At 45.2% G+C, this 15,573-nt stretch overlaps 1 protein-coding gene and 1 long non-coding RNA gene across 2 annotated transcripts; both read left to right on the top strand.

Moving 5' to 3' along the window:
• The first annotated feature begins 18 nt into the window (after window positions 1–18).
• Window positions 19–1,562, top strand: LOC109775762 (uncharacterized). The gene is made up of 3 exons (XR_012183672.1): window positions 19–1,036; window positions 1,113–1,179; window positions 1,265–1,562. It is a non-coding gene; the product is annotated as an uncharacterized lncRNA (long non-coding RNA).
• A 5,853-nt stretch (window positions 1,563–7,415) lies between these two features.
• Window positions 7,416–10,716, top strand: LOC109755377 (protein ACCELERATED CELL DEATH 6). Its single transcript, XM_020314290.4, has 3 exons — window positions 7,416–8,244; window positions 8,570–9,189; window positions 9,296–10,716. Exons 1-3 carry the CDS (start codon window positions 7,575–7,577, stop codon window positions 10,022–10,024), a joined length of 2,019 nt encoding a protein of 672 aa, XP_020169879.1. The 5' UTR covers window positions 7,416–7,574; the 3' UTR covers window positions 10,025–10,716.
• Window positions 10,717–15,573: the final 4,857 nt, after the last annotated feature.

The raw sequence follows: 15,573 nt of genomic DNA, 5'->3' as shown, positions 1-15,573 counted from the left end.
TCGCAGGTCCACAAAGCCAGTCTCCAAGAATGGAACCTTCGCTTGGCAAACCGGAGCTCGTGTATGTCTGCAAAACATACCTCATCTATGTCTGCAAACCGTAGCTTGTTTGTGGCACGGTCTCCAACTCATCTAGTTAATAAGGTCATACATGTGGGGGTGGATGAACTGCACAAAGTCATGGAGAAGTCAACAAAGTGTTCCAAGTACACAAAGGGCCACATCCCTTCAGCCGTACGGTTTCTGAACTGTGGATATGCACCTTCAGCTGAAGAGTGGAGCAACGCGCAACGTATCTGTAAGATATTGCAGAGGTTGCATATATACATGGATGAGATGAACACTTGTCATTGCCCAGCCGACCTCCTTGACCAGTTATGGGGTGCAAAACGAGCTCTACATCCAGAGGATAGTTTTTATGGGGACAAAACAGTTTCGAAAGAGCTAAAAGAGATGCAACAGAAATTTACAGAATGCTGGAATCTCTATTGCTTAAATATCTGTCTACCTGTGATCATGGATCCTTCAAAGCGTCTGGAATGCATCAAGTCTTGTCTGCGTCCGAAGTTGTACAATTATTGCTTGAGGCACGAATTGGACAAGGATATAGAAGATTATTTTCAGGAAGTGCATGACATGTTGATCAACCTCTTCTATGAATATTCTGATCAGGTGGAAGACACTAGCATCACATCTGGGCCTAAAACTAGCAGGAACATTGTTGTGAAGGGAGATGATATGCTGATGCAATATTATCATCATATTACCTATCCATTTAGCACGCGTCCAATGATAGAGCTTCATCAGTACTTGCAAGAGCCAGGTCCCTGTACGGCTGAGCAAACCGTTCTACAATGGTGGAAGGAACATAGTCTGACCTACCCCACAATCGCTCGGATGGCACGTGATATATTGGCAATACCAGCCAGTACTGAATGCGGTGTAGCAATAAGGACTGCAAGACGAACAATTTGTCAGTCTAGTAAACACTGGGTTGAGGAGACTGTCTGTACTCAGGATTGGCTCACATCTTATGGTACGACATACACTTGCTTTTCCGATTGTTATCTGATTACAGGCCTGCACTAACCTCAGCCTTTATGTTATCATAGGTTCTTTAAGCGAAATGCCAAACGGTGCTCTTTTTGAGTGAATACTCCGACCTTCCGAATGTTCCATGTAAGCTGATTTCCTTCTCTTTTTCCTAATTTATGAATGTAACATGTGCTACTAGCAATGGCTCAGTGTTGCCTTTCCACTGCAGTATTCAAGAACGGCAATGGAATCCTCTCACATGACTTTTGTCTAGACTTCAGACAATTTTGCGGCAGTCTGATAAGTTCATCCGATAACTTGGAATCTTTGGAGCATGCTAAGTTCATATATTAGTAGTTCTAGTTACAAATGGAAGTGGTCAGGCCTTTGTACGCCATCTGATGATTTATTTTGGTGCAAAAGTTAGAGCACTATTCCTTGTATACATTTCATCTGGTTATCCTTGGCTGTTTTGTTTGGATGCTTACTCGTATCCTCTTCAAGCGCATTGCATTCATTCCATTTTCTCCAGCCCTATATTAGTTTACTTTGACTAGAATACCATTTGGTGGTTTGTGCGCCAGTTTGGCTTGTTCGTCGAGCAAGGTCAGACTTCTTCTGAAACTATGATTCACCAGCGTGCCTGCTCATCTTTTTTTTCGAAAAGGGGGATCGCCCCGGCCTCTGCATCAGAGTGATGCATACGGCCATCTTATTAATTAAATAAAAGGTTCCAACAAGGTTTCAAAATCTCCGACTGAAAAGTACTAAAAAGACAGCTCACACAGAGCTAAAGAGGCTAGAACACAAACTAGCCAAGATAAGACGCCACAACCGGCTGGCTAAAGATAGATAGGTAAACTAATTGCCTATCCTATTACATGACCGCCATCCAAACCGGTTGAAGATATCCCGAGCTACCATCTCCCAGCGGATAGATCCAGTAACCAAATGCTCCCTGGCCTCCATCGGAGTGAGTAGCGACCATGAACGGATCACGGCCATGGCTCGAAAAATAACCTGCAAAAAGTGAATACGTGATGTTCTGTTAAAAACCAAATCATTTCTGCAAGTCCAGATAGTCCACAACAAAGCGCAAACTCCAACACGAATATGTCTCGCTAAGTCAGGCTCAATCCCAGTGAGCCATGTCCCAAATAACGTAGTGACATAATTCGGTGGAGTAATATTAAAGGCAATGTGAACCGTCCGCCAAAGGACTCTGGCAAACGGGCAATCAAGAAAGAGATGTTTGATCGTCTCGTCTCGATCACTGAAGCTACACCTCGTAGGTCCTGTCCAATTACGCTTAATCAAGTTATCCTTGGTTAAAATAACCTGTTTATGGACAAACCACATAAACACTTTTATTTTCAAAGGAACTTTGACAGCCCAAACATGCTTGGAGGTAGGAATGGAGCTCGAATTAATTACATCAATATACATTGATTTAACCGTGAATACTCCAGACCTAGTCAGTTTCCAGCGTAATTCATCGGGTTGTTGAGAAAGCTGTACATCCATTAGTCTCCGAACTAGAAGGAGCCAATCTTCCCAACGATTGCCCACTAACGACCGTCTGAACTGAATATTAAGGGGGATAGATTGAAACACCGTAGCAACGAACACCTCACGTCGTTGAACAATGCGATATAAAGACGGATATTGAATGGCCAAGGGTGTCTCGCCGAGCCAAGTATCCTCCCAGAAGCGTGTACTAGCGCCGTTGCCAATAACAACCTTTGTCCTATTAAACAGAGATTGTTTGACTTTCATCAGTCCTTTCCAGAAAGGCGAGTCAGTTGGCCTGACTGTGACCTGGGACAAGGATTTTGTCTGTAGGTACTTGCTGCGAAGGATTTGGGCCCACATGGCATCAGTCTCAAAAGAAAGCTTCCACAGCCACTTGCTAAGAAGGCATCTGTTCTTAACTTCAAGATTTTCAATACCAAGACCCCCTTGGTCTTTCGGTCTACAGATGATATCTCATTTTGCAAGTCTGTATTTTCTTTTTAGATCATCACCTTGCCAAAAGAAACGCGATCGATAAAAGTCCAGTCTTTTCCTAACACCAACTAGGACTTGAAAGAACGATAAGAGAAACATAGGCATACTCGTGAGCACCGAATTAATCAGAATTAATCGGCCTCCGTATGACATGAGCTTGCCCTTCCAGCAACTCAGTTTCTTCTCAAACCGGTCTTCGATGCACTTCCATTCTCTGTTAGTCAGCTTTCGATGGTGGATTGGAATACCTAGGTAAGAGAAAGGTAAATCCCCTAAGTCGCACCCAAACAATTGCCTATAAGCCTCCTGTTCGTCTTTGGCTCTACCAAAGCAGAACAACTCGCTCTTATGAAAGTTAATCTTTAACCCGGTCAATTGTTCGAAAAGGCATAACACCAGCTTCATATTTCTCGCCTTGGCCAAGTCATGCTCCATAAAGATGATTGTATCATCAGCGTACTGAAGGATGGATACACCTCCATCAACCAGATGAGGTACCAAGCCACCTACTTGACCATTCTCCTTAGCCCTTCCTATCAAGATGGCTAACATATCAACCACAATGTTAAACAGGATAGGGGACATCGGATCTCCTTGTCTTAGGCCTTTATGTGTCTGGAAGTAATGACCAATATCGCCATTCACTTTAATTCCCACACTCCCTTTTTGCGTAAATGATTCAACCTGGCGGCGCCAGGCTTCATCAAAACCTTTCATACGCAATGCCTGTTGGAGAAATGGCCATTTAACCTTATCGTACGCTTTCTCGAAATCCACCTTAAAAATTACACCATCTAATTTCTTGGAATGGATTTCATGGAGCGTTTCATGAAGGACGACCACCCCTTCAAGGATGTTTCTGTCCGGCATGAAGGCAGTTTGGGATTGATGCACCACAGAATGCGCAATCTGTGTGAGCCTATTAGTCCCGACCTTGGTGAAGATTTTAAAACTAACATTGAGAAGGCAGATCGGCCTGAACTGCTCAATTCTCACAGCATCCGTTTTCTTAGGAAGCAATGTGATAGTTTCAAAATTCAAGTGAAATAATTGAAGCTGTCCAGAGAACAGATCATGAAACATAGGTAGCAAATCCCCCTTAATAATATGCCAGCACTTCTTGTAAAACTCAACCGGGAATCCATCCGGTCCGGGAGCCTTATTATTTTTCAACTGTGCAATAGCATCAAACACCTCCTTCTCCGAGAACGGGGCAACCAGAATATCATTATCAGCAGCCGATAGTTGAGGCACATCCTCAGTCCTGGACTCATCGAGGGATACACAATTATCCTCCGGAGGTCCAAATAACTGCCTATAATACTCGGTTATATAAGTTTTTAGGTTATCTTGTCCTAAAATAGTGCCCTCATCTTGTTCAAGTTGGAATATTCTCTTCTTTCTGTGCTTACCATTAGCAATCAGATGAAAGAATTGAGTATTCGCGTCCCCTTGGACCACTTTGCGGACCTTAGCCCGCAAAGCCCACTTCAGTTCTTCTTCGCGGAGAAGTTCTTTCAACCTCTTCTCTGCCTCAGTTTTAACCTGGAGCTCAGCAGGCATCAAAATCGTGGATTCGGCCTTAATGTCCAGGGTCTGTATAAGAGAGAGGAGCCTGTCCTTCTCAATCTTATACACCCCACTAAGGTGCTTAGCCCAACCCCGTAGGAAGCTTCTCAAATTCCTAATCTTATTTTGCCAACGCTCGACCGCAGTCCTACCTCCTACACCCTTCGCCCATCCCCTAGCGATCAGGTCCAAGAACCCTTCGCGTTCGAACCAGGCCATCTCGAAAGAAAAGGTGTTTTTGTTTCCCACGTGGTTCGGCTCCCCTGAGTCTACGAACAAGGGTGTGTGATCGGAAAAACCCCGCGAAAGAGTTTGAACCGTCACAAGCGGGAACTTCTGTTCCCACTCCACACTCGCGAGAACTCGATCAAGCTTTTCGTAAGTCGGGTTGGGCAAAGAATTAGCCCAGGTAAACTTTCTACCAGAAAGCTCTATCTCCCTCAGATCCAAGCTTTCAATAATAGTATTGAACATGAACGACCACCTGCCGTCAAAGTTATCATTATTCTTCTCCTCTCTCCTCCTAATGATATTGAAATCACCCCCAACTAAGATTGGAAGCTGCTCGGACCCACAAATCCGAACAAGATCCGCCAAAAACTCCGGTTTAAGCTCGGGCTGTGCAGCACCATAAACCGCCACCAACGCCCAGTTGAAACCATCAACCTTAGACCTGACTCGAAACTTAACCGCGAAGTCGCCCATCACTACACTACGGACTTCAAGCGAATCGCATCTCACACCCAGCAAGATACCACCCGTTCTTCCTCGCGGAGGGAGGCAATGCCAATCAAAATCAACACCACCCGCAAGAGAGGAAAGAAACTGGGGCGCAAAGTTGTCTCTACCAGTTTCCGATAGAGCAATAAAATCTAAACGATGCTCCAGAGATGCCTCAGCAAGAAACCTTCTTTTAGCCAAGTCTTTCAGACCTCTGCTATTCCAAAAGATTCCTTTCATCACTCATCATGAAATTTTTTAGTAGTCCGAATCCTAGCACTCCTACGAACTGCAGAATCGGGATAAATTTTCCGTTTCCACTTGCGCTTTGGTTTACTAGGTCCTGACTCCCGATCCTCATAACCGGGCTCAGCGGTACAAACAACTGCATTATCTATGGGCATATCATCGTCCTCAGACTCATGATTGGAGGGTGCTAGATCCACACACATATTATCGAGCACTCTGACCCCTAATGCATCAATCTCATTATCATTCATGGGTTTAACCGCGGCAAGATTACGAATAGTCTCTAAGGCACGCTCCGCCTCCAAATCTAACAAATCATTCACCGAATTGGAAATCTCACTATCAGTAGCCCCTAGTGAAACTCCTAATTGGTTTGCATTATTTATAATTTCCTCATTAGAAAAATGCAATAAAGAATTAGATATGTTGACGGACATACCAGTAGAGATCTCAGCATCATGAAGCTTGGCCGCCCTCATAGCGCACCTCTGCTGCATGTCATCGACCTCCGGAAGCTCCTGAATGCGAGCACTCATCCGCCTCCCCGTCGAGGCCGGGTCCGGGATCCTGCCAAAAGCAACGACCTCCTCCCTAGTAACTCCTCGCGCTGAAACCCGCGAAGGGTCAACCAAGGTTACCGGAGTAGGCGGCTGCGGGCTCCCATACTCCTCGGACAAGTGCGACCCATAGCAACGGGTACGCTGGGAGAGAGGATGGCAGGGGCCGCCTGCCCGAGCCCTCCTCCCGCCCCACCCTTCGGCGAAGAATGGGTCGTCGTCGTCGTAGGAGACGCGGTCCTCCTGACCACCGAAAAGGGAGGAGGAGCCAGGGCCTGCTCATGCTGCTCTCTGGTTTATATCATGTCTGGTGTTTCTGGTATATGTCTGCTATATGTTTCATTATGTTAATATTGCATGTTGTACCACATGTCTTCATCTATTGCATGGTTTACTAAGTAACTATTGAATGCCATAATTTTTTTACTGCATATTTTCGATTACTTGTTTCTCTGTGCATTGCTTTTTTTAAGCCGACTATTGCATATTTGTTAGTATTGATGTATAATGTGTTTTATCATATGAATCTTCTCTTTGAATAGACATCTTCTATATCTAAATAGGAGCCCCCACTACATGGTTTTTCCTGCGTTTTGGTGAAGCCACGTCATCTGCTGATGTCATCAATTTGATAAGCCGAGTGGGCACCTCGACTGTGATTCTTTTTCAAGCAATAACAATTCCTTTCTGACACTATGCACTCTCAACTTATTTTCTTCAGTTTTGGCATCTTGATGTTCAACAATCAATTGCTTCACTTCTTTGCCTTTTGTAACCAATGTCAATTCTTTAATTTGGCTCTTTATCTTTTAAAATCAAATCTGCATTAGCACTCTTGCGACCATCTTTCTTAACGTGATTAACTTGCTTGACCATCTCCTTTTTAGAGCTTTGGAACGATTCTTTTTAATTGAAACAGACTTTGACATGTGATTGTTCATCAAATGCTGGTTTTCTCGTAGCTGCATAATTTTGAGGAGATGGTCTATATAAAGCGGGGTGAAAGCCTTTTTGGTAAAGAGCATCCATTGTTACGAAGACAACATGCAAAGGAAGCTGTATGCATTGTTACTGGATCAGATACCATTTTCTGGGCCTTTTTTCTACCAATCCAATCAGGCCAGGCCAGCTCAGTCATAAATTATCTAGGTGTAGCAAAGCTCTTTCATTAATCAGAATGACCATACCAGAGCCAGACTGATACTTTGAGTGGCTGCATAAACCACTTTTTTGCTGCCCATTCATTTTTTTTTGCTGCCCATTCATTGAGTGTTGGCGGATGCAAACAAGGCCTTGCAAGCCAAGCATAAAGGAATGCTCTCCTGATTTAGATTGCTTTTGTGCAATTCCTTACCTAGAGTCGTCACTGTGGTGACAGTGACACACACACACACACACACACACACACACACACACACACACACACACACCGGCAGCATGGCTGCTGTGGCAAACGCACCTAGCATGCATCCCGAGCTGCTGGAGGCAGCATGCCATGGCAGCTGCAGCGAACTGACGAACCTTCTGAACGGAGGAGCGGCTGACGTGCCTATTGAGGTCGTCGTCGACGTCGACCGCCCCGCGCGCCCACCGGCGTCGTCCTTGCTCCTGGAAGGGGTCACCCCAGACGGGGACTCCGCACTCCACATCGTAGCAGCCTACGGGTACCTGAAGAAAGCCAGGGCAGTCTACGACAAGGCGCCGCACCTCTTGGGCGCGCGCAACGGCGGCGGCGGCACGCCGTTGCACCGCGCCGCCAGGGCCGGCCACGCCGCGATGGCCGCCCTCCTCGTTGAGCTGGCGAGAGGGGAAGAGGTCGCCGGCGAAGACGGGAGGGTGGAGACGCTGGTGAGGATGCAGAACGGGCTCGGGGAGACGGCCCTGCACGAGGCGATACGCGCCGGTCAGATGCCCACGGTGGCTGAGCTAATGGCAGCGGACCCCTTCCTCGCTCGCGTCCCGGACGACGGAACCTCGCCGTTGTTCCTCGCCGTCTCTCTGCGACATGAGGAAATTGCGCGGGAGCTCCACGAGAGAGACAAGAAGCTGTCATACTCCGGGCCAGATGGACAGAATGCGCTTCATGCTGCAGTTCTTCGAAGCAGAGGTACCTTAATCACTTCCCAACTTGGCGCATTAGATTCCTCCGTCATACCGAAATGATCAAGCATAGCCATGTTTGTTCTATGCCACTGCTGTGATCATAAAAAATGATCAAGTTTAGGGGTGTGCGATTTTCTTTCACACACGCATTAATTTCACTTGAGTGCATAGCAATTATTCACACCTAGGGTAAATATTTATTTATCAAAGTCATTCTTCTACATATAACAATAAAGAGTTCTACTCAATGATCAAACATTTCCAAATGTACCTTTACACATGCATTTTTGCCTATAGCGCTGTTTGACACAGAGAGGATCAAATTGCAGATATGACAGAATTATTACTGAACTGGAACAAGGAGCTTACTAAAAAGCGAGACCAACTTGGAAACACACCTCTACACTTTGCGGTATCATTAGAAACGGGGACACGTGGTATGCTTCCCCAATATGCCGTGCCAGTGATAAATGGAACTAGTATTACAAGTTTTCTGAACGTGGTGGAAACACCAATGGACCTTACCATGCTAATATTGGAGGCGGATGCATATTCAGCATATCAACCGGACGAACAAGGGTCATTCCCCATACATGTCGCTGCTTTAGCGGGGAGACTTTCATCTGTCATCATCTTACTTTTAAAGTGCCCAGGTTGCGCCAGCTTACGTGACACCCATGGAAGAACTTTTCTCCATGTTGCTGTCATGAAGAAAAGATATGATATAGTTCGGTATGCCTGCCAGACACCCATGTTTTCGTCAATTATGAACAAGCAAGATAATGAAGGAAACACTGCACTACATCTAGCTGTGGAGGTTGGGGACTGGTGGAGTTTCACTTGTCTCTTCGCAAACAAAGAAGTAGATTTGAATCTACCAAACAACAAGCAACATACCCCGCGAGAAATTTCAGTTAGCAGTACTCCCACCGGGTTGTACTGCCTGTTGGTAAACCACGTCCATTCCTTTCGTTCAGTACCTTATTTCCTAGATTCAGAGAGAGAAAAATAGAAAGTTGATAACTTGATATTGCTTTTTTTTTTCTGATCTGCAGCACTCGCGGATTTTGATACAACAAGCTCTCATATCTGCCGATGCTACACTTCATATCTGTCGGCGAGATATCATGAAAAAGGGACCTAGTACCCAATCTGACGCTAAGATTGATGCGGTAATATCAAACTCAACGCAATTTCTCGGCCTTGGCTTAGTATTAATTACAACAATGGCTTTTGGTGCTGCTTTCGCCTTACCTGGGGGTTACAGAGCAGATGACCACCTTAAGGGAGGAACACCAACTCTGTCTACCGAAAAAGTATTCCAAGGATTCTTGATGGCGAATGCACTGGCATTTATATGCTCGTCTTTGGCCGTCCTAAGCCTTGTGTTTGCAGGAACACCTACAGTTGAAATACCCATGCGCTACATGCACTACAATATATCCATATGGTTATCTTTCAATGGAGTCTTATCTTTGGGGACGGCCTTCGTATTGGCTATATACATCATGATCACCCCAGTTATTTCTGGAACTGCTATTATGGTCATGGTGGTGTTTTCTTCATTAGAAATCCTCTACATGCCATCATTAGTTGAGAAGCTTGTCAAATTCATGATAGTGGTATGTGGTAGAGTAGGAATATTGCCAGTAATGCTAAGATCGGAGATGCCGAAGGTAATGTTGCTTACAATTTGGCCCCTCATGGTAATCTTTGGATGGCAAGAATACGCATGGCGACACATGTGGCATTATGTACCTGTAGCAGAGAAACTGGTCACTTGAGCTTGAAGCATGGTCGATCCACAAGGGGTCTTGTGGGCATGATTTCTACTTTTAAGAAGTTGCAGCGCATTCAAAACCCAGCTGGCCACTGGATTATAAGAAGAGGAGGCTATGTATTTTTTTACTCAAATATGATATTATATATTAATAAGCAAGATTATCGCTTGTTTTTTGGACTCCTTGTGTTGAGGTTGGTTCTACTAATTTTATTATTTGTGGTTTCCCCGTAACGTCTTTCTTGTTTTCTTTTTCAATCTTATACGATGCTCCCAGAGCTAATAATAACCTCCTGTAGTATCTACAAGGTGACTTGTGATGGGAAATTTATTGTTTTGGCCACACTGGTTTTTGTCCATTTTGCTTTTGCCACTCTAAATGGACATCAATATGAGCATAGGTAAATAGAAGTAATATGCCGCTCAAACATTTATTCAGTCAGGGATTTGCCACTAGTGCGCAGTGGCTCAAATACAACTTCCATTCATACATGTTTGAAAAAAAAAGAGGATAATACACAAGATAACTGTTACATAAATTCAGTGTCGCACTTCATCTTGCATGGTGTAGGGGAATGAGACTTTCTGTGTACGGAATCATATCGAAGAAGAACAAGTTTGCTCCCTTGTACTCCACAGTACGCGCCCCGGGTCCATGGTACCCCAGAGCTTCCAACCCAGCCACATCCTCCACGCTCTGATTCTGGAAGTTGTACCGTGAGATGATATGGTTCACTCTCTTCAAAAGAAGTCCAGACTGCGAAATAGCTATTGTGACGCATGGCTCCACATCAAGGACGTATCGCCGGTTCCATTTCGGATCCTCACCATCGCTCGTCATCCAGATCACGACCCGATGTGAAGATTCATATTGAGCAAGGCACAGTTCACCATCTAGTTCACTCATGGCAAAGTTCTGGTGGTCAAGCGCAGGGCACGGAGGGTGCGGGGTGAAGCTAAACGTTTCAGGCTGCAGGCAGAACCGAAGTAGACGGGTCTCCGGGGGCTCCCTCTGACGGAGCTTGCGGAGGATCCAGAACAGAGACCCCTTGAAGAAAGTCGCGTTTCTCCAATTACCAACAGGGTATGGTGGCATGGCGTCCCTCCATGCTGCAGAACCGCTGTTCATGTTGCTTCCTATTGTAAAAACCTCCATTCCAGTGCTGTAGCTCCCTAGGCCATTATCCGTGGAATGGCGAAAGCACTGAACTACCTTGTACTTGTTTGTGCAAGGGTCACGACCGAAACCAACATTCCCACGGTAGAAGGAGGATGGCTCGAGCATACGCCGGGGGCTCTCGGGCAAAGTAAGCAGGTCCCTTGTGGCGGGGTTGACAACATACTGTTAGGTTGATCTCTCTCCCGTTCGAACCCAACGGATCGAACGGGCCCCCGACTCGCGTCCTGATCAGGGGCGCCCAACCAAACCATGGTTGGTGGGCCCCTGTGACCCGCGCTATATAAACAGAGGTGGGGGCCGGGGCACGACTCACGAGGTTAATCGCTGCCACAATCTCCACCTACAATCCCTACCGATCTAGGGTTAGCGCGGTGCTCACGGGAAGTTCACCACCGTCGCCTACTCTCTGCCATCGCCGTGTGCCCTAGCATCACGATGGCCTCCGGCTCGAGTTCATCCGCTGCTGGACAAGGTAGGTTCACCGGATCTACTAGCCTACTCCGATCCAAAGGTCTATCAATGGTATCAACCAGACCGGGCTAGTTAATTTCGGTACAAAGAAACAAAAACAGAAAAAGAAACAGAAAAAGAGATCCCCCTTCCCCAAAGAACCCTAGAAGGGCAAAGAAGAAAAGAGCGCCGCCGTAAGGCCGCGCCTGTTCCTCTCGATCCCGTCGCGCATCGGCAAGCCGAGGCGACAGGGACGAAGAACCAACCCCCCACAGGGGCAAAGTACAGGCACCACCACCGAGCCGTTTGACGGCGGCGCGTTCACCATCGAGGTGCTCGCGCACGCCGGCAAAGGTGACAGGGAGGGCGCCGCCGTATCGCGCACCGCAGCTCACGGCTCTCTCTCTCTAATAGAAGGAGGTGGTGGATGGGTGAAACAGAGAAAGAGAAAGAGAAAGGAAGGGGGAAAGGGAAGGCTCGCACAGCGCGGCTCGACGCCGTCGCCGGTGGCCGGCGTGGCTCCACCCGCCGCATCGGGAAGGCCGGCATGCGCCTCTCTGCTCTCTCTCACGCTCTCTGTTGCAGGAGATGGGGAGAAACAGAGAAAGGGGAAGGAAGAGGACGCGCGCGCGGCGCGGTGGCGCGGTGGCTTTCGCCGCCGCCGCCGGCGGCCGGACAGGAAGGCCGGGGCGCAGCTCCGTGCTCACACCAGAGCGAGCGAGAGAGGCGCGTGGGGGCGGACTGCGCTAGGGTTACGGCCGGATCGACGGGGGGCGTTTTTGTTCGCCCGATCCGCGCGCTGTACCGTCGGATTGAATCCGACGGCCAGGAGTCAAACCCTAGCTGGCCACGGGCCCTCTGGGCCGTAAGTGGCAGGAGGCCGGCTGCGGCAAGGCCGCCACGCGCGCTAGGCCGAGCCCAGCAGCTGCGGGCGCCGCCGCGCGGCTGGGCCGCGCTGAGCCAAGGGCGGCTGGGCTGCGGTAGGCCGGGCCAGCTGCATTTTTCTCTGCTGCAGCTAATACTGTTTATTCAGAGAATAGAAAATTTTCAGAAAAAGAAAATTTTATGTATTTTATAAAGTAAAAGTTTCTGTAGAACTAAAAAAGTTCTTGATTTTTTATTCGGTCATAGAAAAGTTTCTGTAAAAGTAAAAAGTTCGTGAATTTTTATTCATGTTTTTCCGCTGCGTAAATAATTAATGCTCTTTTACAAAGAAAATAAAAGTTTATATAGAATGAAGGTTTTAAGAGCATGTTGAAGAGATTATTAAAATGAATATGATTATGTTATTTTTATGACCAACGTTGTTAATAACATGATCATGTTTTATTATTGAAATTTAAAGGTGCTCTTTTAAAAGTGAATCGAACTAAAGTAAGATATTAAATTGTTGCTTCTCTAATGCATTTTTGAACCAACCGGTTAAAATTGCTTAGAGAGTAAAAGAGTACAGAATTATTTTTGAATAGAATATTATAAAGTTTCCGCTGCAAAGTAAAAGTTTTATCCTCCAATTAAATTGGAACCAACGGAAAATTTAATTGGAAGAAATGTTCTTAGCAATGTTTTTCCCCCGTGGGTGAAATAAGATGCAGATAGTTTGCACTATGACAAAAGAAAGATATTTGTTTTAAAGTTAAAATGTGGTATTGTTATTTTCTGACCAACGTTGATGATAACAATGCTATAATTCTATGAGTCTTATGTTCAAAGTTTAAATCTCTGATAAGTTTTGTATCAAAGTGGTCAATTTTCAGAGAACGGATAAAGATCAAGAAATGCTCTTGAACTAGAGAAATGTATATTTCTTGTTCCCGATGCAATAAAGTTGATGGTGAAGATTAATTCTTAGCAAAGTTGTTTAATAGAAATACTATCATCACATTGTTTATAAGTTATATGCATTATTTCCATTTCCGCCCAACGGTGATATGGAATTAATGTATAAGGATGATGTTTATTCTAATTCTGCCACAATGGTGATTTAGAATATAAAAGAAAGTTTCAAAAGTTTAATGTGCATTTCTTTTAACCAGACCAACGTAGGGTTATTTTTTATGCCCATCATTGTTGATTATTGGCTAAGTTTTCTCAGACTAAAAGTTTTGCATGCTTTCATTCGTGAAAGCGAATGGCTGGGTACTTGTGACCCAAAAGATGACCAAGAAAAGTCATAACGTGAGGGAGTATGTTCTCTCTAAAGAATGGCATAAAAAGAAAAGAGATAAATCATTCAGAGTCTTGGTTGATGAATGTCTTTCATGTACTCTCTATGAAGAAGTTGTTTTTTCAGTCAACATGATTTGAGATGAAAAAAGTAACATGCGTGTTTAATTTGACCAACGTCGGATCAAGCATGTGTGTCAAAGAGCATTCAGATTTATTCCTAAATTTGATGATTGAATATGCAGTCAAAAGAGCCAATTCTGGCATTTATGTTCCCTTACAGGGAATTACCCGCATGGCGGGAAAAGATGATTATGATAAAACCTGCATGGCGGAAAAAGTCTGGGAAAATACCTGCGTAACGGGGTAAAGCTGACATAATATTATGTCAAAAATCCCGTATGGCGGGAGAAATTCTGGCAAGAGAAAAAATATGATAACTCATGTGCTTTTAATGTATCCCACTCTGAGAGAAAAGAATGGAGTAGCTGAAAGGCGCAACCGTACACTTATGGATATGGTGCGCAACATGATGAGTTATTCCAACTTGCCATTGGGATTATGGATGGAGGCGCTTAAAACCACCATTCACATTCTCGATAGAGTACCAAGCAAGTCGGTGCCCAAAACACTGTACGAGCTATGGACAGGAAGGATGCCCTCCCTACAACACTTCAGGGTGTGGGGGTGCCCTGCTGAGGCCAAAATGTTTAATCCAAACATTGCAAAGTTAGATCCCAAAACAGTAAGTTGCCACTTCATTGGCTATCCAGACAAATCAAAAGGTTTTCGTTTCTACTGCCCTGACAGATATACAAAGTTTGTAGAAACGAGGCATGCAGTCTTCTTAGAGGACGAAATGATGAGGGGGAGCTTGGTAGCTCGGAAAATTGATCTTGAGGAGAAGAGGGTGCATGCACCTAATCCGATGATTCAGGAGCCATTTTTCTCACTACCAGTTGCAACTCCACCCATGACAGTTATGGGGGAAGACCCGGAACCTGTCCGTCAGGAGCCAACTGAACCCGTTGTTGAGCATGAAAGGGAGGTGCAACAGCAAATTTTAGAAGAAGTGCCAGAAGTTGAGGCACAAAATGTGCCAAAAACGGAGGCCCTTAGAAGGTCTACAAGACCAAGAAAGTCAGCCATTTCTACTGACTTTAAAGTTTATAACACAGAAATGGTTCATATGGAAAAAGATCCCACCTCATATGAAGAAGCCATGAGAAGCCCTCATTCATCGAAGTGGATGAAGGCAATGGAAGACGAGATGAAATCGATGAGTTCCAAAGATGTTTGGGACTTAGAGGAAATTCCCAAAGGAGCCAAAACAGTAGGCTGTAAATGGGTCTACAGAATTAAGTATGACTCTAAAGGTAATATAGAAAAGTATAAAGCATGACTCGTGGCAAAAGGATTTACACAAAGAGAAGGGATAGATTACAATGAGACATTTTCTCCAGTCTCATGTAAGGATTCCTTCAGAATCATAATGGCATTAGTTGCTCATTTTGATTTAGAGTTACATCAAATGGATGTTAAGACGGCATTTCTGAATGGTGATTTAAAAGAAAAGGTCTACATGAAACAACCCAAGGGTTTTATCATGGAAGGCAAGGAAAATATGGGATGCCGCCTGAAGAAATCCATTTATGGATTAAGACAAGCCTCTCGGCAGTGGTATCTAAAGTTTAATCAAACGATTAAAAGTTTTGGATTTAAAGAAAATATTGAGGATAATTGCATTTATGCAATGT

The sequence above is a fragment of the Aegilops tauschii genome, chromosome 5 (assembly GCF_002575655.3).
Source record: "Aegilops tauschii subsp. strangulata cultivar AL8/78 chromosome 5, Aet v6.0, whole genome shotgun sequence".
NCBI classification, from domain to species: domain Eukaryota; kingdom Viridiplantae; phylum Streptophyta; class Magnoliopsida; order Poales; family Poaceae; genus Aegilops; species Aegilops tauschii.
This window is presented reverse-complemented; position numbering and strand designations above follow the sequence as displayed.

Coding starts and splice junctions, on each gene's coding strand:
- LOC109755377 (XM_020314290.4), top strand. CDS start 7,575: ATGGCTGCTGTGGCAAACGCACCTAGCATGCATCCCGAGCTGCTGGAG. Junction 8,245..8,569: donor TGCAGTTCTTCGAAGCAGAG/GTACCTTAATCA, acceptor ATCAAATTGCAG/ATATGACAGAATTATTACTG. Junction 9,190..9,295: donor CCGGGTTGTACTGCCTGTTG/GTAAACCACGTC, acceptor TCTGATCTGCAG/CACTCGCGGATTTTGATACA.